General features: G+C 43.1%; 1 protein-coding gene across 5 annotated transcripts in view; it reads left to right on the top strand.

Annotated features, from left to right (window-relative positions):
* The first annotated feature begins 11,949 nt into the window (after positions 1-11,949).
* Positions 11,950-26,274, top strand: part of COBLL1 (cordon-bleu WH2 repeat protein like 1) — a 91,542-nt gene continuing 77,217 nt past the window's right edge. For 3 of the 5 annotated variants that reach the window (XM_082236681.1, XM_082236683.1, XM_082236679.1), the window contains exon 1: positions 21,115-21,326. In XM_082236681.1, the coding sequence (XP_082092807.1) occupies positions 21,130-21,326 (197 nt within the window). In that variant the 5' untranslated portion in view covers positions 21,115-21,129. Of the gene's footprint in view, positions 12,334-20,690; positions 20,729-21,114; positions 21,327-26,274 lie in introns of those variants that run through there. The other 2 variants (XM_082236680.1, XM_082236682.1) reach the window with 2 other exon arrangements.

The following is a 26,274-nucleotide window of genomic DNA, read 5'->3' as shown; positions in this document are numbered from 1 at the left end:
ACTTAAAGCAACTGCACATGCTACCCTGCCACTAGGAAGCTGCCGAAAATTTTATTATCGTGGGAACTTCAAACCCACCCACCCCCACCGCTGAAACCTTTACAAATCTTTACATTTTAGAGTGCCTTCATCATGTTGTAAGTAGTCAAGCCACTAGTTCTATACTCTTAGGGATTGAAGACAGCACCAGAGTGACTCAGAGTGTGATAAAGTTGATCAGCACAATAAGGTTGATTAATTTTTACGTGTGTGTGTGTGTGTGTGTGTGTGTGTGTGTAACTCAGCACAGAGATGCTGGGAAAACTGAGTGCAGTCAGACTCTGGACTTTACGAAAGCTGATTTCAAAAAGTATAAGGAACTACTAGGTGAGATCTCATGGTCAGAAATACTCAAAGAGGAGGGAGTTCATGATGGACGGGAGTTTCTTAAAGGTCACAATCACAAACAGTTCCAACAAGAAAGAAAATTTGTTGGCATCCGTCCATCTCAGGAGACAATGGAGGAGTGCGCATTTGAAGGCATCTAAAGAAACTGGCGCTGCTGCATAAGGAGCTTTCAGATGAGCTGAGATCTAAAAGGGACATGTTTAAGAAATAGAAAAAGAAGGAAATCATGAAGGGACAATATAAAGGGGTAGCTAGGGAGACAGAAGGTCAGGTGGGCTAATGTTCAGAATGAATACAGGCTTGCAAGAGAAGTTTAAAATAATAATAAAAAGGGGTTTTCGGGAGGATATGTTCAAAGATGAGGAAGAACAAGGAATTTGTAGGTCATCTTTGTGAAGAAGGCAGAGCAATGCTATCGGGTGACAGAGAGAAGTCAGAACTGTTCAACACCTAGTTTGCCTCTGTCTTCTCCCAAAAGGAAAACAGTGCCCAACCTGTTGATAATAGAATAAATAATACAAAGAGGGAGCTGCAGCTCAAGATAGGAAAAGAGGTGGTAAGGGAACGCATAGCTACTTTAAATGAATCCAGATCTCCAGGGCTGGGTAAACTGCATCCAAGGGTACTAAAGGAACTTGCAGATGTAATCTCAGAGGCTCCGTCTATATTTTTTTTTAGAAATCTTGGGGAACAGGTGAGGTCCCTGTGGAATGGTGGCAGCCAAAAGTTGCCAATTCTTCAGAGTGGGGGGCGGGGGAGGATCCAGGTAACTACCGACTGGTCAACATGTCTTTGATACCAGGAAAGGTCCTAGAATAGGACCTAAGTGCCTGTGAGCAACTAGAAAAGGATGCTTTGTTTACTAAGAGTTTGCATGGGTTTCTCAAAAACAAGTCATGACATACTAATCTTACTTCTTACTTTTTATGGAGTTACAAGCTTAGTGGAAATGTCATGGATGTAGAATATCTTGGTTTCAGGAACGCTTTCAATGACATTCTTGAGGAGAAACTTGTAGACTATGGTGGAATCTACATGCATATTAAAAAAACATTTTGAGAAATACATTGAATTTTGCATAGCTCAGTCTCGCCATCTAGTGTCACATTTGTATATTGCACTTTACAACACATCTGGAATGTTTTATTTGCAGCTGTATAGCTGAGTCCTATGCTACGGTTTACGTGGATTTGTGGCTGGTTGACGGACCGAACCCAGACTGCTCACCAGGGGTTCTTTCTCATCCTAGAAAAATGTGGGAAGTGGGGTGCTACAGGGTTTTATCCCTGTCTTCCTGTAGAAGTAGTTCTCTCTATGCTTTGAGCTGTTTTGCAGTGGTCTGTCGCATGGAGAAGCCTCACTAGTGAAATTTAATATATAGATATATAACTCCAAGGTGAGGTGAGCAAAAGGAAGAGCTCACCACACAGGTTAGCTGCTGCCATGGGGAGCAATTTGGGAGTCCTTGTTCCTGCTTATTCTCTTTCATCGCTCTTTCCTTTGCAAAGTGCACCTTGAGTAAGAGTACATGAAGTAATAAGGAGGAGCGTCCCACCACCACAAAGTACTTTTGAGGCTTAATTAAATGGGTAGATTGCAAATGGGTGAATGATTAAAATGAAGAAACAACTATTGGCTCATAGCAATACTTCATGTGGCGTGTACCTGCCCTTACTTGTTCCCTGAGAGAGATACTTGGAGGCTAACATGATGGAACACACTGATTGAACAGAATGCTACAAAAACTATCTGAAAATAATAATAACAATAATGCAAAGCTATTTGGGAGAGGAAGATCCTAGAAGATCTCGATCCATTGTCCTGTGTTTCATCATTGCGCTGCAACAGCAAAATTGTAATACTGTCTATCTGTACTTTATTAATAGATGAAGGCACCTCTATTTTCCACCTAATTAGCTGAGTGAGTCATAATATGAATCTAACAAGGAAAACACCCTTCTCTTTTATAATCCACACCCAGCTTGCACAATACTATTCCAAAGTCCATTGTAATAAATTTTAAAACATAGAATGTGTTTTAAAGACAACGTTGCGAATGATGCATGCAAACACATGCAGACACACACACAGTTCATCTTTAAGAGACTGTGGGACTTACGGCTGGGTTTGCTAGAAAAGACAAACATGGCAACTCTTCTGGGGTTTGATTAATACATGATTAGTATAAATTGTAACAAGCTGTCCCTGGTACCTGCAAGTTATGCTAACATAGGATAGAATTTGATAAACCTTAAGCGTTCTGCACCACTCACCACAGTGAAATTTGAAGGTGGCAATGAGCACATTAACTCAATCAAGTGGGCCAAGATACAAGCTGTGGGTAAGTACTTTGAGTAAATGACTGACCACATCACCGTTGAGAGTGCTGCAGAAGATAGCACAGGTTATGCCTGGTGTTCTGCTGAAGCCTGAGTTCTTTTGTCAAAAACAACTTCCAGGTCATTTTTTTAAATTTGAGAGGAAACTTGCCACTTTATCCCTCTTTTCTCAACACTCTGGTCCTCTAACATTTTTTCAGTGAAACTGAATATCCACCTGCTGTTCCTAAACAACGCAGCACCTTAACTGCCCCAACATCCCTCCGCAACATCTGGGATGCAGTTATCATTTAGGAATGGTGGCTTTTTGACTGGAAGGAAATGAAAAATTCACAGTACTTTGGGATAAGCGGCATGAACAACTCCAGAGCTGCAGTCCTTAAAAAGTAATATGACAACACAAGTTTGTGGACAGGGGAGCTCTTTATCAAATGACTTGTGTAGATTTATTGTGCACACATTTCTGGGATGAACCCAGCTGAAGTATCCTGTCTGTTTGTAATAACAACTCTGGAAAGACAGGACATCCCACCCCATCTCTGCTAAATGTATGGAGTAGTTTCTGCTGCCTCCACAGCTCCTGCTCATCCTTCAATACAGTTGTTGCCTCACATTTCAACATGGCTTCCTGTTCTCCGCTCAAAGCTTAGGCCACAAATGGGTAACCCTGTGGCCCTCCAGATCATGCTCAATTCCAACTCTCATCAGCCCCAGTCAACATGGCAAGTGATGATGGGATTTGTAGTCCAGCAATATCTGGAGGCTCTCCTTAATAGAAGACAGTTCTCTTTCTGACCTGTTTGTATGCATGGGACAAATCAGCCAAAGTGAAGAGCACAGACCCATAACATCTCAGACCCTCCAAGTGTCCCTATTTTCCAGGGATGTCCCTGATTTAGAGAAGCTGTCCCGGTTTCTTATTTGATCCCAGAATGTCTCACTTTTCCTTAGGATGTCCCTATTTTCATTGGAGAATTGCTGGAGGGTATGGTAAGATGTCCCTATTTTCATTAGAGAAATGTTGGTGGGTATGGAGTTATCTGACCCCCGAGCCACCTGAAGGCAATCCTATATACGGAAGGTTTTTTATGTTTAATGTTTTACTATGTTTTTATATATGTTGGAAGCTGCCCAGAGTGGCTGGGGCAACCCAGTAAGATGTATGGGGTACGAATAGTAAAATTATCATTATGGAATGGGACGTCCCTATTTTCATCGGAGAGATGTTGGAGGGTATGACACCTGCAATGAATGAACTCTGGGCAGAGGTACAGAATTCAACTCCTTTCTTTTCCTGAATGTGCTAGTTAGTTACCCAAAGAAGACACAGAACACCTTCTGCACAATCTGCTCAGTAAATGGCTCAATAGATGGTGGCATATTCATTTATTTTTTTTAATGATATTTATTAGAAGTTTAAAAATTACAAAAAAAGAAGAAAAGAAAACAACAAAAAATTAACAGGACATAATATATAAAAAGAAAAACATAAAAAACAATACAACAATATATCAAAAAAGAACAATAACATTAAAACACACATCCAATATTCCATATCATTATGTTTCATTTACTTGTTTCATTGACCTCCTCACACCTCCCTTTTTGTATTCTATTTTAATTAATTGTTTCAGCAAATTCTTTCCATCTTTCTCAATTTTTGTTGTATAACAGTCTAACCTATTACCGTATTTTTTGCTCTATAAGACTCAATTTTTCCCTCCTAAAAAGTAAGGGGAAATGTGTGTGCGTCTTATGGAGCGAATGCAGGCTGCGCAGCTATCCCAGAAGCCAGAAGAGCAAGAGGGATTGGTGCTTTCACTGTGCTGCGATCCCTCTTGCTGTTCTGGCTTCTGAGATTCAGATTTTTTTTTCTTGTTTTCCTCCTCCAAAAACTAGGTGCGTCTTGTGGTCTGGTGCGTCTTATAGAGTGAAAAATACGGTAATTAACTCAGCAAATCCTTTCCATCTTTCACTATATTCTGTCATTAAATTTACCTTAATTTATTTTAACCTTATCTTACCATAAAAAGCCTTAAAACTTAAAACTTAATACTTATTTGTACATAACTTCTTGTATCATTTCTACTAAAGCCAAATAGTTTCATTCCAACATTTTTCCTAACACTCATTAATTTTACACTAATTCTCAAAATAAATTGTTAAAAACTTTCTTCCAATCTTCATCCAACGTCTCTACTTCCTGGTCTTGGGTTATGTCAGTCCTTTCTATCCATTCCATCTAGTCCATCAACCTGGTGATCTTGTGTCCGAGGCTCTTAAGTCTTTTCCATGTCCCTTCTGCAGATCTTCTTCTTGTTTATACCTGCACTTTACTTTGTCTTTGGTTGATCTTTTTCTTAATTTCTTTCCTTTCTCATTGAGGAGTAGGTCTCAGGGAGACTCCAACCCAACAATATCTCCATCCCCCCTCGACAGGTCAGTCCATTCTCCACAGTCAGCACTGTAATCCAGAAAGTATTTAAAAGCATGTTTCAAAGTCCCTCCAAAGTTAAGAGCCCCCACAACTCCAGACCCCCCCGGCCCAAAACCAAATCCCAAAAGCCAAAACGTCCCTGCCTAGGGGGATCCAACCAACTTCCCCTCTCCAAGCCAAACAATGCTCCCTCTCTCCAAATCTGACTTTCTCCAGGTTCAGTCTTCAAAAACAGCAGCTTATGCTCCTGCAGGGCCTCAGGTCTCTCCATTTGTGTTACTTGAGGTTCAACAACAACCTCCTCCATTATCTTCTGCACTTGCACTTACCCGGTCATTCCTGGGTTGGTTCCTGAATGGTTTCTATGTGAATATTCACTGTTTGTCCAAAATTATTGACTGCAACAGTCATCAAATCCATCTTCTCATGCAGCTGCTCCAACAAAGCGCTTGTCTTGCAAAAAGCAAGCACCAAAACTTCTTCTAAACACATTCTTATCCAAGGTCAGTCTGGTCTCACAATCCTTAATCTACACAGCTGTGAAATTCCCCAGATCGACTCCAGCAACAGTTTAACAAGCTCCCTCTAGAGGAGACAATTTCAATTTGTATCCATCTTTTGAAAGCAGGTCCAACAAAAGAAAATTACTTTCATTTTTCAAATATTTTGTTTCTTTTGGATGCAAAAGGCAACATTGGAATCAATATGTTTCTCTTTTTTAACTATCTGTCAAAAGACGTTCCATTCACAGTCAATGAACTTCCCCAAAAAATTCTGTCTCTGACACCCCGTTCCCAGGTTTGAGACGGTGGAAATTTATCTTTCTTTACTCTCTCTCCTGCAGGCTTAAACAATCTAAGATTCCCCCCCCCTTCTCCTGCTTCCAAGAGGGGTTTTAGTGGTTTCAACTGAAGGAAATTTAGTCCTTTATATACGACTTTCCAGACTTTAGCTTGCAAAATTTTTGCTTCAATCTATTTACAAAAGCGGAAGGCGGACTTCCTGTTTAAACCTTCCTGCTTCGGTGCCAAATTAAAATGTTTCATAGTCCAATTTTCCGTTCTACTCATGGGTACTTGTTTAGAGTCCAATTGTCCACAGGAAAAAGTCAGCGCTCTCCGGCAACGGCTGTGCGGCTTCACTCCGTAAAAGTAGTGGTCGATTCAAAACACCGCGCCACTCACCCCACTTTGCTTCGGGTCCCCGAAAAAGGGTTTCCCTGCGAGTAGGGGAGGCGCTCTTGGTGTCAGCCGAATCCCACGTTCTCAGACTTCCTCCGCCTGGGATTTTTGAGGGGTCTCCGCCTTCGCCGCGGCGGCAAGACCCGATTTTCGCGGAGCGGGTTCCTCTCGGTCAGAGGAACTCCGCTATTGCCGATGGTGCTAACCCGGAAGTCGATGGTGGCATATTCAACCCTGAAATAGCCTGTAGCAGAACCCTAGTGCAGTGCTATGGGAAGCAAGCCATCCCTTTGGAAACATGTTCTCTATAAATCCTGTGACTTTTTGCCATTGGAAAGATCATGGGATGAACTTTTATAACACCAGAGATGTTAGAAATTCCCTTCAGGCATTTGCTTTAAATTAATATGAATTTGGAATAAAACACTTGCCACCATACTCTAAACTGCAAAATGTATTTTAAAAATACATACCTCTTTTCATCCGAAAAGAACTATGCAACACATTTGGCTTCTACTCAAGAAGTGGCAACTGAATGACCAAATAATGTTGTACAGTGGTGCCCCGCAAGACGAATGCCTCGCAAGACGAAAAACTCGCTAGATGAATGGGTTTTGCGGTTTTTGAGCTGCTTCGCAAGACGAATTTCCCTATGGGCTTGCTTTGCAAGACGAAAACGTCTTGCGCTTTTTGCAAGTTTGTTTCCTTTTTCTTAACACCCTTAATACAGTTGCGACTTGACTTTGAGGTGCAACTCATAGAACGCGGTGTGGTAGCCTTTTTTGAGGTTTTTGGCGATTTTTGAAGCTTTTCCAAAACTTTTCCGACACTGTGCTTCGCAAGACAAAAAATTCGCTAGACAAAAAAACTCGCGGAACGAATTAATTTCGTCTTGCGAGGCACCACTGTATGTGGAGATGCCTTCAGGGGACAGCTGAAATCTTGCCCCTGTATTTCAGGCCACATATGATTATTCCTCAGGAGCATGGATTACATATCAGATTATTATGGGGCATAAAAATGAACTGATTGCAACAAATGCTCTGCAATTCACTGGTTTTTTGGGTGGGCAATGTAATCCTGAGATCAAAACAAACACTGAGGAGGCAATACAGGCATCGAAGAAAGTGATGTATTATCAGAAAAAGCAATTTCGTAGAATCAAGTGAGAGGCTAAAGAGGACCTATTTAGAGCTGAAAATAACTGAACGTTTCAGAAAATAACTGAACAGGCACAAGTATGCGTGCACATGCACACTGCACACACAGAAAGACAAATGCAAAGGATTTCAGGAGTAATTTCATGGGAAATTACTTTCACTCTGCACTTGAAATCTGCCATAGCAGCACAAAGGGTGTGACAATTCAACTGTTCATTGTCAGCTGCCTATAAACATTTTCCCCGGTGATGCTCAAGGTATTAAAAAAAAACCCAAAAAACCAGATGCCTATGCCTATTGAACATAAAATTTTAAATGACTTGAATGGGCACTCAGTTTAGGATTCACTTTTTTTTTTCCTTGCTACCCTGTATTAAAGAATTGGTTATATGCACCCCCACAAACAACATGAAAAAGCACAAAACCATTTCACAGAAGTTGAATTAATAGAATATTAGTGGAATAAAAGTTGATTTAATAGAAATGATCTGTGCCTGCAGTCCGAAAGTGCAAGTGGATGGGGCTTGGGAAAACAAGCACACAAAAGACTTTTCACTTGCTTATAGCTGACACAGTTGTACTCTCCTGGTTGCAGCTGTGGCTGATGTGTGTTTTGCACTTCCTCACAGCTGGGAATATGGGCATTGCTCCATTAACATGTGATAAAGGAATAATGCCAATGTGTCCCATGCTTCAGGGAACTGTAGCTTAGAGAGCAGCGCAAGTTCACTCACAGTAATGGAAATTTCCCACTGGTCCCTCCTCTGTCTTTATTTTGCCCTGAGAAAGAGGAGCCCAAACAGGCACAGGTAGTATAATTCCACTCCTTTTGATTTCAATAAAGCCAGTGTTCATCAATACAGCCACCGATCAGGTCCAGGACTGTTCACCTTACAGGGACTTAACAGAGACTGTTTTCTTTTTAGGAGCTCAGGCGACAGAGCACCAATGGAAATCCAGCCGATTCTCTAGCAGTTTTTGTCTTGGGCTGGGAACTAGGACAGCTTAGCAGGGTGTTTTCAGAAACAACATGTGATCAGGATGTAGATACCTGGTAAGCAAGCAAGGAGCAAAATGGAGCATCCATGCCAAAAAAAAAAAAAAAAAAGATCATTCAGTCTTTGAATAATCTGAAAATTCAAGAGAAAACACATTCATTTCATAAGGGGGAAGCACGACCCGTCAATTTTTCTTATGCCATCATTACTTTAAGCTATTCTGCACAGCGGCAGATTCCGGTGCGTTTGTGTGTTTTACCAAAGGAGCAGGCTGCAAAATCAACAAAAGATATAAAAACCATTGTTTGCCCATTTCCTTTTATTATGCAACTTGCATTATGTGGTACGCACTGTAAACGTAACGAGAACAAAGGCTTACTTATCCATATATATAATGTGCTGTGCTTTTGATGTGAGATTAGGTACTGTTAAGATCTCTTGAAAGGACAGTTATGTAATACGTAGACAACCAGTCACATTTATGATCTTCTTGCCAGCTTTAAGGAGACCAAAAACAAGTCCAGCACAAAGCTGGTTATCTGCATTTGTCAGATAAACAGCAATCATATGATGCCAACTGAACATAAGAAAAACCCTGCTGGATTTCACAAAATGCCCATCTACCCCAGTATCCTGTTCCCCCAGTGGCCAACCAGATGTCTATCAGAAGCCCTCAAGAAGGAAGTTTATTTGCAAATGTACAGAGGGTCTGGCTTCTCCAGAGGATTGGGGGCCCCTGATGTCACACGATGTCCTGATTTCACAAGGAGCCAGGGGGCAGAGCCAAACTCCCTCTGAAAATTTAGGGAGCCCGGCCTCCTAAAAAATACATTTGGGGCATCTGAAACTGTCTTGGCCCCTTGGAGTCAGTGCCAGGTGCAAATATGTAACCCACACTTTCATTAAAAAGCATGCCCACAATATAAAAAGGCAGAATGCAACATATAAAAACAAAAGCAACAAAGATCCATAAAAGTGTAATTAAAAACATTGTTAGATACTGACTGGATTAAAAAGAGAATTCACGTCGCAAAGGCCTGTCAAACAAGAAAGTCTTCAAGAGGCATCTGAATGAAGGAATGGTTCCTACTGAATCGCTGCAGTAGGGCGTTCCACAGGGCTTGGCCTGCCACATGGAAAAAAAGCTGTCTCTGGTGATGGCCCCAGGGGCTTGGGGAACCAACAGAAGTGCCCCATCAAAGGATCTCAGTGATCAAGGTGGAACATAAGGAATCAGGTACCGTATTTTTTGCTCTATAAGACTCACTTTTTCTCTCCTAAAAAGTAAGGGGAAATGTGTGTGCGTCTTATGGAGCGAATGCAGGCTGTGCAGCTATCACAGAAGCCAGAACAGCAAGAGGGATTGCTGCTTTCGCTGCGCAGCGATCCCCCTTGCTGTTCTGGCTTCTGAATTTCAGAATATTTTTTTCCTTGTTTTCCTCCTCCAAAAACTAGGTGCGTCTTGTGGTCTGGTGCGTCTTATAGAGCGAAAAATGCGGTAGTCCTTGCGACATGAGCACAACAGCAGTCTCCCCATCTGTGTTCCCCACAACTCCAATGCATCTTCAAATCCCTGCTCAGTCAGAAAGCTCACTGAATGACCCTGGGCTAGTTCTCAGTTCCCAGCCTAAGCTTCCTCGCTGGGTTGTTATGAGGATCATAAGGACAAGGGGAGGAAAAAGCAGTGTATCCATTTTAAGGAAAGGTGGAACATAATACAGAGTGAGTCCTTTAAAAGAGGCCCCGTGGATACAGAGTACACATGTTCCACGGGGCCTCTTTTAAAAGACTCATGCCGTACAAATATAATAATAACTAAATGTCACCTGGGCTTTTATGGGCTAGAGCAGTAGTTCTCAAAGGTGTGTAAGGAAAAGATGGCAAGTGTGAAGATTCCAGGACCGTCAAAGAACCATTTAAACATTTCAGTGTAGTATAGTATCAAATGATTGTTATTTATTTGCAGAATATGGATATTCAGGAGCATTGGCTATTCTACTGTTCTCCACTTCATATTGTTGTGAATGGGGATTTTCATTTCTCAACAAATATGAAAGATCAGAAAAGAGAAAAGCTTCTTTGTGTTGATGAGATGAGAATTTGTCTGTCTCAAACTGGACCTAAATAAATGAGATTTCCTGGCAATAGCAAGCTCACACCTCTCATCGAGTTTTTAATATTTGGTTGGAAGCCAAATAAATAATAATAATAAATAAGGGTAATAATAATAATAATTTAGACATTCTTAAGGTACACATGTAGGGGACGCAGGTGGCGTTGTGGGTAAAACCTCAGTGCCTAGGACTTGCCGATCGCATGATCGGCGGTTTGAATCCCCGCGGCAGGGTGAGCTCCCATCGTTCGGTCCCAGCTCCTGCCCACCTAGCAGTTCGAAAGCACCCCTAAGTGCAAGTAGATAAATAGAGACCGCTTTGTAACGGGAAGGTAAATGGCGTTTCCGTGTGCTGCGCTGGTGCAGGCTCGCCAGAGCAGCTTCGTCACGCTGGCCACGTGACCCGGAAGTGTCTTCGGACAGCGCTGGCTCCCGGCCTCTTAAGCGAGATGAGCGCACAACCCTAGAGTCGGTCACGACTTTAAGGTACATATGTAAGTGGCTCACTTATCATTATATTATATTTTGGGAATGATTCATGCATTGTAGCTGCATTGTTTTATACTTTCTGCACGTCCCACGATCACATTATAAAGTAGTTGTGCTCTGCGTTCGAAATCAAGCACTGCCAAGAGTTCTTTCTTTTCGTTTCTCAGGGTATTTCTTATCAATAACAAATTGGGCAGTGGCGCGAGCAATTTCTTATTCCCAAAGTGTGGCGCAGAGAAAAAGTTTGAGAACCGCTGGTTCATCAGGCTGCACGAAGCGTTCTCCTCCAGCAGAAGAGGCGGGAAAAGAGCAGGAGAGGTCGAAACGAGGAGCGCAGGGCGAGACGCTGCAGGATCAGTCCCTCCCACTCCCCCACCTGCAAGCGGCTCTCGGTCCGCTTGGCTTTCCCGCCCTAGCGGCCGGAATGGGGGACGGCAGCTTGGAGCAGCCCGTTAACGGGAACAGCTGCTGCTGCTGCTCCGGCAGTTCGCTGGGTGAAAAGAGGGGGGAATTCCAGCGCCGAGGCTGATCCCGGGAAAACGCGCAGAGGGACGGCGGCGTGCGCGCGCGTGTGGCGAGGCCAGTGTGCGCCAAGGCGGGAAGCCGCGGCGAGGGCTCCCGAAGCGGGGGGAGGAGGAGGAGGAGACGGCGGCCACCGCCAGCAGCAGCGCGGAGGAACAGGGAAGCTCTGTTTCCCTCTGGCGTTTGCGTCCGGGAAGGCTCCTCGCTGCCAGTTCCCCACTCCCTGGCGAAGTTTTCCAAGGTGTGGTTTCAAAGGGCAGCCTCCCATCCCTCTGGCGCTCCGTGCCGGGCTCCCGCTGAGCCCCAGGGGAAGCAGCAGGAGGAGGGAGGAGGGAAGGAAGGAAGGAAGGAGAGAGAGAGGGAGGTTCAGAGCGGACCGTCTGGGCGTGCGAGGGCAGCAGCCGCAGCCGGGGAAGGAGGCGAAGAATGCAAGGCTGCTGCCTCCCAGGGCGGCGGGACGGCGCGCTCCGTCGGCGGGGGGGCGACAGCCCTTGCCGCCTCCTTTGAGCGCGCTCTGCCCCTCCGCCGCCGCAGGTGAGACGGGCGGGCGGCTGCCTTTGCCTGCGCGCCTCGGCGGGGGCGCTTTCCTTCGCGCGCCGCCGGAAAAGACTTCCAAGCTCCTCCACCTGGAGCCTGCAGCCTCAGCCGCCTTGGAGAGGAATGGACGGCCAGACGTGCGCGGCACCGGCTCGCCTCCCTCCTTCCGGGTAAGCAGCACCCGCAGCCTTTGCCGTCTGCTTCAAGGCGCGCGGAAGCAACGCAAAACACCCCCCCCGACCCCCACCCCTTGCAAGCCTCTGCGGATTGATCGAGCAGCTTGGCTACGTTGCAACAAGTTGCCTTTCGGGCGCGCTCCGCCTCCTTTTCTTCTGCCCTGGCCAAGAGGTCGAGAGTTTCACTAGAGGTGGAGCGGGGCGTTTGTGTTTGGGATGTTGGTGGTTTTGACTCGACAGAGACCTCAACACGTGAGGAACGTGGTCTGTAGAGTTGCTGTGATCATAGAATCAATGAAATGTAGAGTTGGAAGGGACCCCCCTATGGTCATCTAGTCCAGCCCCCTGCAATGCAAGAACCTCAGCCGAAGAATCCTCTCCAGGTGGTCACCCGATCTCCAAGGAAGGAGAGACCGCCATGTCCCAAGGGAAACCCGTTCGGCTGTCGAACAGCTCTTAGTCGAACAGAGCATTTCCTCTTTGGATTTAGTTTTTGATTCTTCCTGACAGTTTTGGGTGTTCTGTTTGGGGATTGCAGTTAAGACTCGCCAGAGTACTTCTGAGTAAGCATGCTTGCTTAGACTCGCACTGTAAGAAGCACGTATTTCATACTCACGTTATCTATCCATCTATCTATGTGTGTGTATCTCTTAAGCAGTGTATAGTATACACACTTGCTTGGGACGGGGAGCAGGCTGTGGGGCATTTACTTTGGAATAAGCAGATGAGGACTCAATGAAAAGGCATAAAACCCAAACACCCATTTAATGTTCCATGGTGCACATTTCCACATCAGTGTGCACAGGATCGCAGCCTGGTTTTGTGAGGTTTTTTTGTGTGTGGGTTTTTGTTTTTTTGTGTGAAAGGCGTTCTATGATATAATGGAAAGCCAATCTGGTGTAAAATGCTGATATTTTTCCTGTTATAAAAAGTTTGTGTGTGGGAGAAACCCATCCTTAGAAGTAAAATACAATGTGGAAGCACTTGGAGAGAGGGAAAAGGGGGGGGGGATGTGGACAGAGTGTTCTGGTGAAAAAACAATGCACCTTACAAGGCACCCTGTTCAGATTCAGTAAATACACCCATGGAGGTCAGGTCAACTTAGCTTCATAAAAGGCAATTGTTGGGCTCAAGCGTTTGAAAGGCAATACCTGGGAATGCTTAGGAATCTGCACAGTTTGAAAATCTCCTTGCTACGTAGCAAACCATCTTTAGCATGTATGTGACTGTGATGTAGAGTTGAAGGGAAATCTCTCTGAACAGGGAAAGCATACGTGGGGTGTTAGTGGAGGGAACAGCTGTGCTTCTAATAAAGAAAACCTTAAAACAAAATAAAAAATGCATAATCTAGTAGTGCAAGGAAGGCACCGCAAGAATAACCTCATAAGTGTGCTTTGTCTTCTCCTTATCATCCTTTGGTTACTGAAAAGAAAAAGCCACTAAACTGAAAAGTTGAAACTTGCCTCCAGTCCATTGGAATGGTTAGGTTCAATCATGCTTCCAAGGGGAATTAAGGGTGAATGTTGTTCCTGTGTCTCCAGTTCTTTTCACTTCCTCCTCAGGGGCTGCATCTGAAGAGTTAACAAGTGTGCTGACTGTACTTAGCGTTTGTGTACACAAAATAAAAGAACAGGTAGTTCAGCACATGGCAGCTTGACAATCTGAAAATATTGTTGGAGAAATTCAGGTGCTGGCCTTGTCCAAAGAAACCAGGAGCAATGTAGCCAGGCTAAGTAACACTCTAGTCTCTTCCCCAAGGCATTTCATTGTTCGTTTTGTGCAGGTATAAATGAGGGTGTGTGAAACAGAGTACGCCGCTCTGAAAATAATCTAATCTGTCTTTTGTGTCGGGTTTGTGCGCAAGTATAGTGGAAGCACAAAAGTGCAGATTTCATTTTTCCCTGTAGATTATGATAGGAATTTACTTTAGCAACAGGCCAGAACCTGTTCTTTCATATCATTGTACGTTAATATGTCTTGGTTATAGGCAGGAAATCTGTTGGGACACCAAGCCTATTTTAAAAGCTTAATTATGTGGAAGAAATATTTCTTAGTAGTCTGGATTAGCTGACGGTATTGCAGAGAGTACTCGCCGTGTCTGCGAGCCAGAAAGAGAAGTTGGAAAGAGAAGAATGGGTCTGCTTCTTGTCTGTTGTCCATGCTGAAGCACAGCAAGTAGGGAAGCTGTAACGGAAGAAGAACAAATCAGAACTCAAGTGCTGCTTGCTTTAATAATGCGAACAAAGGCTGTTAAATAAAAATCAGACAATAATGCAAAACGCATGTGCTGTGGTTTTGGGATCAGGGCCAAAGGATGTAATGAACACTCCGAAGGGACATGAAGTGGCTCAACAAAGTGAAAAGGCATCTGCCCTGAACGTTTCCTGGTTGGTAGACCACCTGCGAACCATATGGAAGGCTGCTCTGAGCTCCATGGAGTGAAGACTAGGGTATAAATAGTACAGATAAGTGGCTGATGGGGTTTTTTTTTGTTTCAAGGCACCTGGTGCCTCCTAGCAAACTTCATTTAGGTTGAAGTCCCTCTGCTTTGTGTGTGCCCCTTACTTTGATTCAGAATGGTGGGATATCCTTTGGCTTTTCATAGGACTCTTAAATTTACAGTGGTACCTTGGGTTACACACGCTTCAGGTTACAGACGCTTCAGGTTACAGACTCCGCTGACCCAGAAATAGTACCTCGGGTTAAGAACTTTGCTTCAGGATGAGAACAGAAATCGTGCTCTGGCGGTGCGGCCACAGCAGGAGGCCCCATTAGCTAAAGTGGTACCTCAGGTTAAGAACAGTTTCAGGTTAAGAACAGACCTCCAAAACGAATTAAGTTCTTAACCTGAGGTACCACTGTATGCCTCTGGGGTTATGGTTTAGACTGCCTACAGTCTAAATTGTTTTAAAATATTTTTAATATGTTTGTATTTTTTATTGTTTTATTTTTTATGTTTGCTGCCTTGGGAGGAAGGCCAGGATAGAAATTTTATAGAATAAATACACAGAAAAGTCAGCTATAAGCCAAGTGACCTTTGTTATGCCCCAGTTCATATATTTTACTTAAAACATACGTGCATTTCTACTCCACTTACTCATAAAATGTCTTGGACATGTCATTTTGGGGGGAAGTGCAAACAGATTGTTATTCCGTTTAGGATATGACAGTGTAGCACTCTTCCAGGTTTTGTTTTGCATGCTGAAGATCTCAAATTCATTTACCAGCTTCTCTGGGTAGGGCTGCGTGAGATGCCTGTCTAAAACTTTGGGAGAGCTGTTGCCAGCCAGAGTGCAATCCTAGTATACAGGTTTCCTCAGAAGCAAGTCCCACTTTGCTCAGTTAAGCTTCCTTCTAGGTAAGTGTGAATAGGATTATATTGTCAAAGCCCTTTCAGGAACAATACCAAAGAAAATCCCAAAGAAAACATCATTGTGTCTCTTCCCTGTACGTGGGAGAGTTGTAGAGACGTTGTAGAGAAGTTTGCTTATAAAGGCCACGTGCACAGAAGCAAAACCGAGGTAGCTTTGCTTTAGGGAAGGGCTGTCACACAACGTAGAACATACGTTCTGCGTGAAGAAGGTCCCAGGTTGGGGCTGAGAAGGATTGCTGGCTGAAACCCTGGAAAACTCCTGTCGGGTTAATGAGCTAGATGGACCCATGTATAAGGTGGACTTGGAATAAGGTAGTCTTTTTATATGTTCATATGTATACAAACAGCTATTGAACTCGGAGGAAATGGTGCACAAGAATACTAGCATCTCTGGACTGTGCAACTCTCTCTTGTCCCTTGCCAGTGGATGTCAGCTGTGGGGACTAGGTAGGAAATGATGTGAGCTGAAGCACCCTCGAGTTAGGAATGTCCTTTAGGTGAAGTACATTCAGTCCCCTAAATTAGTGTTTTCTGAGATGTGCTATTAGGGAGGTATGCTTTGAACAAGATGAGAAAACCATCACCTATAGCCTTTCAGTGACGATATGTGTGTTTAAGATTTCTGCCTCCCCCCCCCCCTCCATTCTCTAAAATGTAGTGTTGAAAAGGAAATATTTGCTAACTTTCATATCCACATTGTCCTCAACTCACTGTTGTGTTTTCATTTGTTTGGGGCTGCCATAGCGACCATAGGAAATACTGTAGATATGGGGGGGGGACCCATCCGTATACAAGATCAAGTGACTCAGCTAAGTTCCCTTGCTAAGTCATAAATGAGTAACATGTTGTGTATTTCTGGTGTAAGGTTCAGCCCTGGTTTGTAGTAGCTTGGTATCCACTAATCTTTATTTCCCATAATTATTATTTTTTAACTGTTGGAATTTAACTGGTAAACACGATCCACTGAAACATTTTATTGCAGCACAGCAGTTCCCACGCCTCCGTATCTGAACGAGGTTACTGGAAAGATTGTGTAATCCCCCAAAGGGGACAGTGTTTGTAATAGTAATTTCCTATGAATGAATGAATGAATGAACAACACAATGAAGGCAGTCTCTTCCATGAACTGATGTTCATATGTTCTTAGAATGGATGTGGCAGTTAAACCCCACGCTAACTGAAAGCAATTGATTTTTGAATGAAATATGCATGTGCATTCCTTTATTGTAACATCAAAATGCAGATGCTCTGGCTGTAAACATCATCTGGAGGCTGGAATGAGAAACAGTAGGGATCATATGACTGCTGACAGGAGCAGCAACTGAAATGTATGATGCGATGCCATTGCATTGCTCATTTCTCCATTCCACTTTATTAGCTTCTGTTTCTGGGGGTGGGAAAAATTCATGGTGTGATGAAGTCCTATCACACGGTTTAGTTTCTTGGATATTACTGGGGAGAGAAGGGGAGGAAAGAGGTACGGGGAAGCTGCTTTAGAGGCAGCCACATGACTTCTGTTGCATTTGATTTTTTTACTATTAAGTTGCAGAAGTACACTCCCCACATAGCCCAAGTATCTTCATGTTTCATAGCAGCTTGTTCATCCTACCACAAGCCTTTTTTAACCGAAGCAGCAACTCTCCTGGAGTTGGAGAGAACATAGGGAACAAATATGTGTTGCACTTAAATCATCCTAGTTTCTCTAAGTAGTGAAAAATAAAACAGTTTTAAGGGCAGTGTGTTAAGGTCAGTGTTCTAACCACCTTTTCCTCCTTTAGCTCATCCTTGACTCCCTTGCCATCTGAAGGTACAGTTACCTCCCTAGTTCGTTTGCTGCTTCTAGCATTTGAAGAGTTAGTATTATGATTGTTGTTGTTGTTGGTCTTAATGTTTTCAGTAGTGACATGCTCCTCAGATTTTTTTTTTGGTATATGTTATTATCTGTGTGCATTTGTTCCCCTGAAGTTTGGGTTCTTTGCAAAAAGCCATATCCTTTTGATGAAAACAATATTGTATAGATAATTACAAATTGATTCAAAGCTGAATAAAATGCACAGAAAAGCACACTTAGGTAAATATGTGATCTGTTTTGCAAGAGAAGGCGGGATAAGATCGTTATAATTGCTTGGGAAGATTGGCATTTCTCAAGAGAAGTGGGAGGTGGGACAGAGGAGCGCATGGTTCTTGCTTACGGATTTTACCATATTGGAATTCCGTTCTGCTTTCATTAAGGTTCAGGTTTTGTTCTTTTGTTCATGTTACCCACCCTGAGCCTTTCAGATGGAATAGGCTATAAATGATAATTAAGCAGGAACGCTATTGGCTTAACCCTAGCTACAAAAAACTAGTCCAAAGGAAAATGTGTTAAAATGGCTTGAGCTTTGGCCTGTCCCCATGAGGACGGGAGGTGAACAGCTGTGAAGCAGACACTAGTCATCTTTCTTTAGGGAAACCCTTCTCTGAAAAACATATACAAACAGAAGATATTGGAGTGTATGATGTCGGCTGCCCTTGTAGCATAGTGGTGAGGCAGGGTTTCCCAAACTTGTTGGGGGGACTACAATTCCCATCATCCCTAGCTAGCAGGACCAGTGGTCAGGGATGATGGCAATTGTAGTCCAGAAACAACTGGAGACCCAAGTTTGGGGAAACCCTGGGTTAGAGTGTCAGACTTGGACCCAGACCCCCAGGTTCAAAAATTCTGTAAGTCATGAACTCCATTGGAAGCCCTTTGGTGATTTACTCTCTCTCTCTCCGCCTACCATACAGGGTTGCAGTGTGGGTAAAAAAAGGAGGGCAAGAATTTTTTATATTACTTTGGAATTTATTGAAGAAGGGACAAAATAAAAATGTAGTGATAACCATAACAAAGACTGGAGAAGTTTGTGTAACAAATATTGAGAATGGAGAGGAAGAGTGATCTAGTGAAAGTCTGTAAACCGGTCCTTTCTTCTGCAGCTAAATAATATACATAAAAAAATATACAGTGGTACCTTGGGTTACATATGCTTCAGGTTACGTACGCTTCAGGTTACAGAGTCCGCTAACCCAGAAATAGTACCTCAGGTTAAGAACTTTGCTTCAGGATGAGAACAGAAATCGTGCAGCAGCGGCACAGTGGCAGCAGGAGACCCCATTAGCTAAAGTGGTGCTTCAGGTTAAGAACAGTTTCAGGTTAAGAATGGACCTCCGGAACGAATTAAGTACTTAACCCGAGGCACCACTGTATACATAAAATATAATAAATACTTTTGCCTTTAAGCCACTTATTGCTCATCCCCGAAAAGAATGCACTAGCTTTTTCTGTGCTTCAGACCCCCTATTTATTTGCCTGAAGAGAGGCTAGCGAACATCACAGTGCAAAATAAAAAAACCCCCACCAGTCCGACCTGAAAGCATACGATTATACATTTTAAGTTGGCTGCTCAGAATCGGGTTTAAGGACTTCCCTTTCTCCTGCAAAATGGTTATGCACTGCAGCCAGTTGAAATTTAGAAGATGGCGGTAAACTGCAGTGTGTGGACGTTTCCTTTGAAAATATCTGTAGACTTAAATTCCAAGCGGGCAGTTTCAAAACCCAATGTTTAATTTTCTTTTATTGCTCTATCATGGAAGGTGCTAAGATGACCTTGTGGTAAGGAGGGTGGAAAGTGATTTTGGTAGTTGTAGTACCTCTTCTCTGTTCTGAAACTAAGCTGGCGCCAAGTAGGCCTATGACGCAGGCCTGTAGTGTTTTTAATCCTGCTGTGTCCAGGAATTGGTGTGGTTCCTAGTATAGCTTGCCAGAAATCCTCATTGTGTGTTTGAAATATCTTCAGTGCTGATGTTGTAGCCTTTCACCACTGGAGAGTGTTGCTGTGGGAAGCAGATCAAGGGAGCTTTTGGGGGTTGGGGAATGTAGCTACCAGGGTGGAAAAAAAAGATGTGTGGGAAGATAATGTGCACATGTGGAGCAGAAACAAGGGTGTGCAAGTAGAATTTAGCTCAAGATGAATGGTGTCCTGTCAGAAGTCTATAAACAAATGATAGGGCTTATGGGTGACTATGTGTTGAAGGTATATTTTAAGAGAGAAAAGAGGTCCAGAACCTGCGAATATTACTGAATATGTTATTGTGTAAATGTGTGTTCTGCAGGAAAATATAAATGCATTTGGGTGCTTTCTGTAATAGTATGGTGCTTTTATTCTTAAGTTTGAAAACAGCTCTTACTGCTAAGCATTTTTATACTTGGAAAAACTGTTTTGACAATTCAGTGTTGTGATTTTGTTTTAGGTGTGAAAACAGTTAGGAAATGGAATCGGTAAAGCGCAAGAACACCATACTATTACAGAAGGCATATTAAATGCATAAATATACAATAAAGCAGTTAGCAATATGTAAATCTGGTGTGCTAATATGGCACCCATAGGCAAAACAATGCCCCTGAACAGCACTGTGCTCTTAGACACCTTCGGTCTCAATATTTTGACCCTTAACCAGCCTACCACTGCATCCAGTCACTGACTTAAAACAGTCACAGACTTTTGGTTTGATACAGCAAGGTTCTTCTTATTCTGTGTTTGAAACCATACTGGACCCTACTAGCAGCTTTACTGCTAGGAGACAGTCCATCTCAAAACAATGTTTCCAGTGAAAACTAAGGGGTTGGTTTTCTTTGTGCATCCTGTTGAGGCCTAAACAACATTTTGGATAAAGACGGTGACCATTTTGCGTGGGGGTTCTGTTCCCGGCCACCACATGCGTTGGTGCAGCGTGTATAAACGTGGCCCCCCTGCCTCGTTCTGCTCTGCCCCTGTTCTACCTTCTTCCAGATCCAAAAGGACCTGTTCATTGGCGATCACACGTCAGTTGGACATGTCTAAAATGGTCACTGCCTGTACTTTTAGCATAAATCTGCATCCTGAAGGCCATGTGTTTTGGATGGCAAAAAAGATGCCAGCTTTTAAAAGAACAACTGCTATACTAATGCATGAGTAAGCATGCCTGGTAGGCGATGCGGGTTAAAGTATTTAGCGCGTAAGTAGTTTTATGTCATATAGATAACAGTGGCTATATGCCAGTTGTTTATATATAAACACTGTTATATTGTGTTTTTTCTTTAAGAATGATCTGAAGGTTCTGCGGTGATTAAGGGAACAATCTTCATCTATCTGGGAGGTGTTGCCCTAGGGAGCCTGAATGTTTGTCAGCTGCTGAATATGATGAAAAATTGTTTTCTTTTGTTGATTTGGCTGAGTGCAGCAGGACTCTCATGAACTCTTAACAAAAATTATACTGAGAACTATGTGAGAGAGAACGCTTCTTCAGCAAATTCTTAAGACTTGTAAAAGATTGCTGAGTAATATCTGTATTATTCTTTCTTATTCATAAACACAATTAAAATGCAGTGGACAAGAGTTTGCGAATAACACTGGGGCATGTTTGGCATTTGTGGAAAGATTTGTGGCATTGCGAGGGAGGTTGAAACCTGGCAGAAGGCGAGGCCTTTGACAGGGACTTTTGCATCCCACAGCAGTTTAAATCCAGCTCTGGTCCCTGTAACCTCACTTCTTGCAGTGAGGGAACCGCCAGGAGGTCCTCAGAGCTGGATCTGTTTCCAGAATGAACGATGGAGGTATACAGGGCTGAAGCTGTTTAGGGCTTCAGCACTTTAAATTATGCTTGGAAATGTACTGGGAGCCAATGTAGATCTTTTAGGACCAGTGTTCTATATGGTCCCAGTGGCCGCTCCCAGTCATCAGTCTGGCAGCCGCATTCTGGATTAGTTGTAATAATAATAATAATTTATTTATACCCTGTCCATCTGGCTGGGTTTCCCCAGCCAATCTGGGCGGCTTCCAACCGAATATAAAAACAATACAGTGTCAGACATTAAAAACTTCCCTAAACAGGGCCGCCTTCAGTTGTCTTTTAAAAGTAAAATAGTTGCTTATTGCCTTGATATCTGCTGGGAGGGTGTTACACAAGGCAGGCGCCACTACCAAGAAGGTCCTCTGCCTGGTTCCCTGTAAACTCACTTCTCGCAGCGAGGGAACCGCCAGAAGGCCCTTGGCGCTGGACCTCAGTGTCCGGGCTGGATGATGGGGGTGGAGACGCTCTTTCAGGTATACAGGACCGAGGCCATTGTAGTTTCCAAGACACCATCAAAGGGTAGCCCCATGTAGACTGCATCGCAGTAGTCCAAGCAGGAGATAACGAGAGCATGTACCATTATGGTGAGACAGTGTGCAGGCGGACCAGATACGGATGAGCCTGATGGATCAGGCCTGTGGTCAACCCAGTCCCAACATTTGTGTTCTCACAGTGGCAATAAAGATGCCTTTTGGGAAACCCAAAAGCAAGACCTGAGGACAACAGAACTCTCCCCTCCTGTAGTTTCTAGCAACTGGTATTCAGAGGCATATAGTACCTTTGACATTGGAGGTAGTACAGTGGTACCTCGGGTTACATACACTTCAGGTTACAGACGCTTCAGGTTGCTAACCCAGAAATATTACCTCAGGTTAAGAACTTTGCTTCAGGATGGGAACAGAAATTGTGCGGCGGCGGCGGCAGCGGGAGGCCCCATTAGCTAAAGTGGTGCTTCAGGTTAAGAACAATTACAGGTTAAGAACAGACCTCCAGAACGAATTAAGTTCTTAACCCGAGGTACCACTGTATAGAGAAATCAGAAATGGTCTCTATAGTATCTCATTATGTAGAATATAAATCACATTAAGGCAGTGAGTAAATATCAAAGTAATGGATAAAAACAATACATGAAACAATCCAACAACAGAAAAGTGTAAAACAAATCACCAAATGTCAATTCGTAATTGCTCAGTAACAAGGGCAGTTCAAAACAACCCAGAAGACTAAAATAAAACAGTCTCTTCCAACAGGCTGTACAAGAAACACCCAATTAATTCATATTGCAATAAAATCCAAGAACCATTAGTATTATTCATAAGCTTAAAAACTGCACGAATAACAGCCTGTAAGACAAGACCTGCCATTTGCCAGGGAGGTGGTGGCGAATCTTTGGAAGCCCAAGATGTGCTGGATGTTAAGTAATCTACTTTGTTAGTATGGGAAACGTGGCTCAGTCTTATTTAAAAGGCGTCTTTGAACAGCCCACAGAGCAGTGTGAACAATGCTTGTCTGTGTTAGACTAACAGAAGCCGTGCTCTGACATTCCTTAAAATACCAGTGGCCGAAAGAATTTCTGATGTGGCCTGATGACTTACCCAAATTCTGCCTCGATTAAATTAGAAACCTAAACAGTGTTGCTTTAAGATGCAGTGCCGTTTTGTTTGTGTGCTTCTGAGGAAGACTTTGTGACTTTTCCTTTTCTAAATGACCAAAGAAACCAGTGCAGATCACCCTAACTGTCCAAGTTTCACATCATCTCCAGTACATTCCCCTACTCCCAATAGAGACAGTTCACATGTTCAGCATGCACGTGAGTCCCTGAGTGGTGTAGGATAAACTGTGTACATGCACATCTGAATTAGCACATAGACCAAAAACAAATCAGAAGATGAAAGATGAATGTAGAAGTGGATCACAAGACTTTCCATGGTTTCAGTCTAAATGGCTGTATTGCTTAGTTTCAAATATTCCCTGCAAATAGTCTTGTGTGTGTATGTGTCATCTGACCCTTTCTGACTTGGTTGTTTTTAAAATCAGAATACTTTCCCTAACTTTCCAACATAAAAATTGCATCCCTTTTGGAAAATAATCGTATTCTCCTCACAAAACCTATTAGAAATATACTTCCTGTTTGTGTGCCCATTGAGTAAGTAGGCAAAAAATTAAGCAAGCTTTGGGAATCGTTTGCCATAATAGGTTCAGGTTCAGCCACTAATCTTACCAGAAATGTGGTGGGAAGCTTGCAACAGGCTCTTCCTGTTGAAAAGATAACAATGAATATTGTTTTCTTTGTTGTCATTGCACAGACTTTCACATGCTTCCAATTTAAATTGTTTGCAGCTGTTTTTCAATCAGAGTTAAATCAGACAATTAAAGAAGGGAGAGGAATACCTGAGTTCCTCCCTATTGTTTAGCAAAGTTTTGCAAGTTTACCAGCTTTTGCAAAAGCCACTTAATATGTTTAATGTTTAGGTAGACAGGCAGAACAGATCTGATATTGCAGAATGATGCAGATTGTGTCTTTGCTTAGCTATGTTGTGTAATAGGAGGTATGTGGGTGCTTTTTATTTTTTAAGTATTAGGTGAGTTAACATTTGTTGCCTAGGGAACATATTAAAAGTTAAGTGTGTAGTATCTCGGCCAATTCAGAAAAGTGATTTTAAAATCTCCCTTGCGTTGTTGTTCCCTTGCTCCTTTGCTCTCTTGGTTTGCTGCATGTCAGGTGCAGCAAACTGCAGACTTACGTGCTTTCCTTGCTCCAACCCCTGTGTGGCTGAGAGAAGATCGAGAATCTTCTGCTTCCACTTCAGATTGGCTGCAGTTTAGTGTGTTGTCTGAAATGCAAGCTGTAGTTAATCTTAACTGGATGGGCTTTTTTTAACCTAGCCAACTTCATATACTACAGTTTGAAATTGGTTTGTTTTGACAAACCACAGTTGTGATTAACCTCAGTTTGTCTGGGTGTGGTTATGAAGAACAAACCATGCCTACTCTAAAATGGAAGCCAAAGCTTCTAAACCACCTCCTCTTGGAGAAGAACGAGCCAGGTAGGGTGCATGAGCCTCATTCTTGCTGTGACTTGTCCTCATAACACTAAACTTTATGTGTGAATGAGACCACTGAGTTAGACCATTGACTGTTTAACTGAGTACAGTGGTACATTGGGTTAAGAACTTCATTCGTTCTGGAGGTCTGTTCTTAACCTGAAACTGTTCTTAACCTGAGGTACCACTTTAGCTAATGGGGCCTCCCGCTGCTGCTGCGCCGCATGATTTCTGTTCTCATCCTGAAGCACAGTTCTTAACCCGAGGTACTACTTCCGGGTTAGCGGAGTCTGTAACCTGAAGCGTTTGTAACCTGAGGTACCACTGTACTGACTACAGTGACTGGGAGTTGCTCTCCAGGGTTTGAGACAAGAGTGCTATTTGGAGATGGCAGGATTCTACCTTGGACCTCTTGCTTTTAAAGCATATACTCTACCACAGATGTATGGCCTATCAGCTGAAATCATGGCTGTGAATTCACTGACAATTGTAGACATTGCTGTCACACATCTAGGCCGCATCAGCTCACCATAATACATATTGATTTACTCATGAGAATTGGTGATCGTTATAAAAGACGAGTCAAAATGTGTGTTACAGAGGACCAGACTTGTGGTTCTTCTGTTTCTTTCATTTCCAAGTGGTATTGGAATGGAAATAGTTGCCACCAAGGTAAAGCCTGAGGTGTCTTTTGTCTGTCCAGCCTTAGTTCAAATGGATTGATGTGCAAAATTGTAAAAAGAAGTGGACATGAGATTTGGAGATTAAATGCTGCAGCTTTATTAAAATAACCGAAATTAGAAATAAACAGTAGGATGAGCAAAGACGGGAGTAATTAAGCTACGTGCACTTGCCAGGGGAACTGGTATGACTGTGCAGCCACAAACAGCCAGGGCTCAAGCCTGAGCCACCTAAATAGCATCCGTGGGCTAATCTGTAAGGAGGTGAGTAGCAGATAAACACATAGCAGCTGGCTAGCTCTGCTGTGTAATGCCTGCCCAGGCCCTACCCTAGAGCCACAGAGCACCATGTAATCCTTACAGTACTTGCAGAAGCAGGAGTTGCCACCCCGATAATATATCTAGAATACAGAAATTGGACAACCAAAGTCCTAACTGTATACTGTTTTTATTTCCTAGACCTGGACAGTACCCCAAATATGGTGCTGATAACTATCCTTGACTGCAAGTAAATACAAAAGCAGGATCCTAAATTCTCTTAGAATGAATTAGAAACACAAAGACTGTGCTTTCTAAGTTTACTTGCGTTTCTAAATTCTGCTCTCTGTTTATCAGAATGGCCAAACACTGTGAAGCCGAGGTACTTATTGGAATATTAAGAAGCCTTAACATTCTCTTCCCTTATGGTTGTGCAAGTATTAAAAAATCATTCCCCTGATATTGCTCTTCCAGTCCTTAATAGTGAGGATGCCTTACTGTGCCTGTGAATAAATATTACAAATCACAGGAACATTGCAAGCTTGAGAAATACTCTTCTTTTTCTTGGGATGAAAAGGAACACACCCAAAAATTACCTGGCATAAAAACCCACTCTGGTCTCTCTCTCTCTATTTATAGTGGTGTAGTCCTTGGTTTTAATTCTTTTCCATCCTCCAAACAGCCAGCTCTTCATTCTACAGTTCCTTACGCTGAAAAGCAGCCAAAACTAGCACAGGAGAGGGAGGTGGTTGTGGTTGTGGAAGGATTTCCAGCTTGCCAAAACTCAGCCCAGAGCAAATTTGTTTATGGCATAGTTGTGTAAACCTTTGGGAATCGCGTTCATGGAACAGCTGAAAGAATCACCCTTTGCAATATTGCCGGCTGGTAAAGGATAGGCTTTGTGTAGCATACAGGCAGGGCTTGAATAGTTTACTCAACACCATCAGGT

Source organism: Podarcis vaucheri, assembly GCF_965113315.1.
Source record: "Podarcis vaucheri genome assembly, chromosome: 1".
NCBI classification, from domain to species: Eukaryota; Metazoa; Chordata; class Lepidosauria; order Squamata; family Lacertidae; genus Podarcis; species Podarcis vaucheri.
This window is presented reverse-complemented; position numbering and strand designations above follow the sequence as displayed.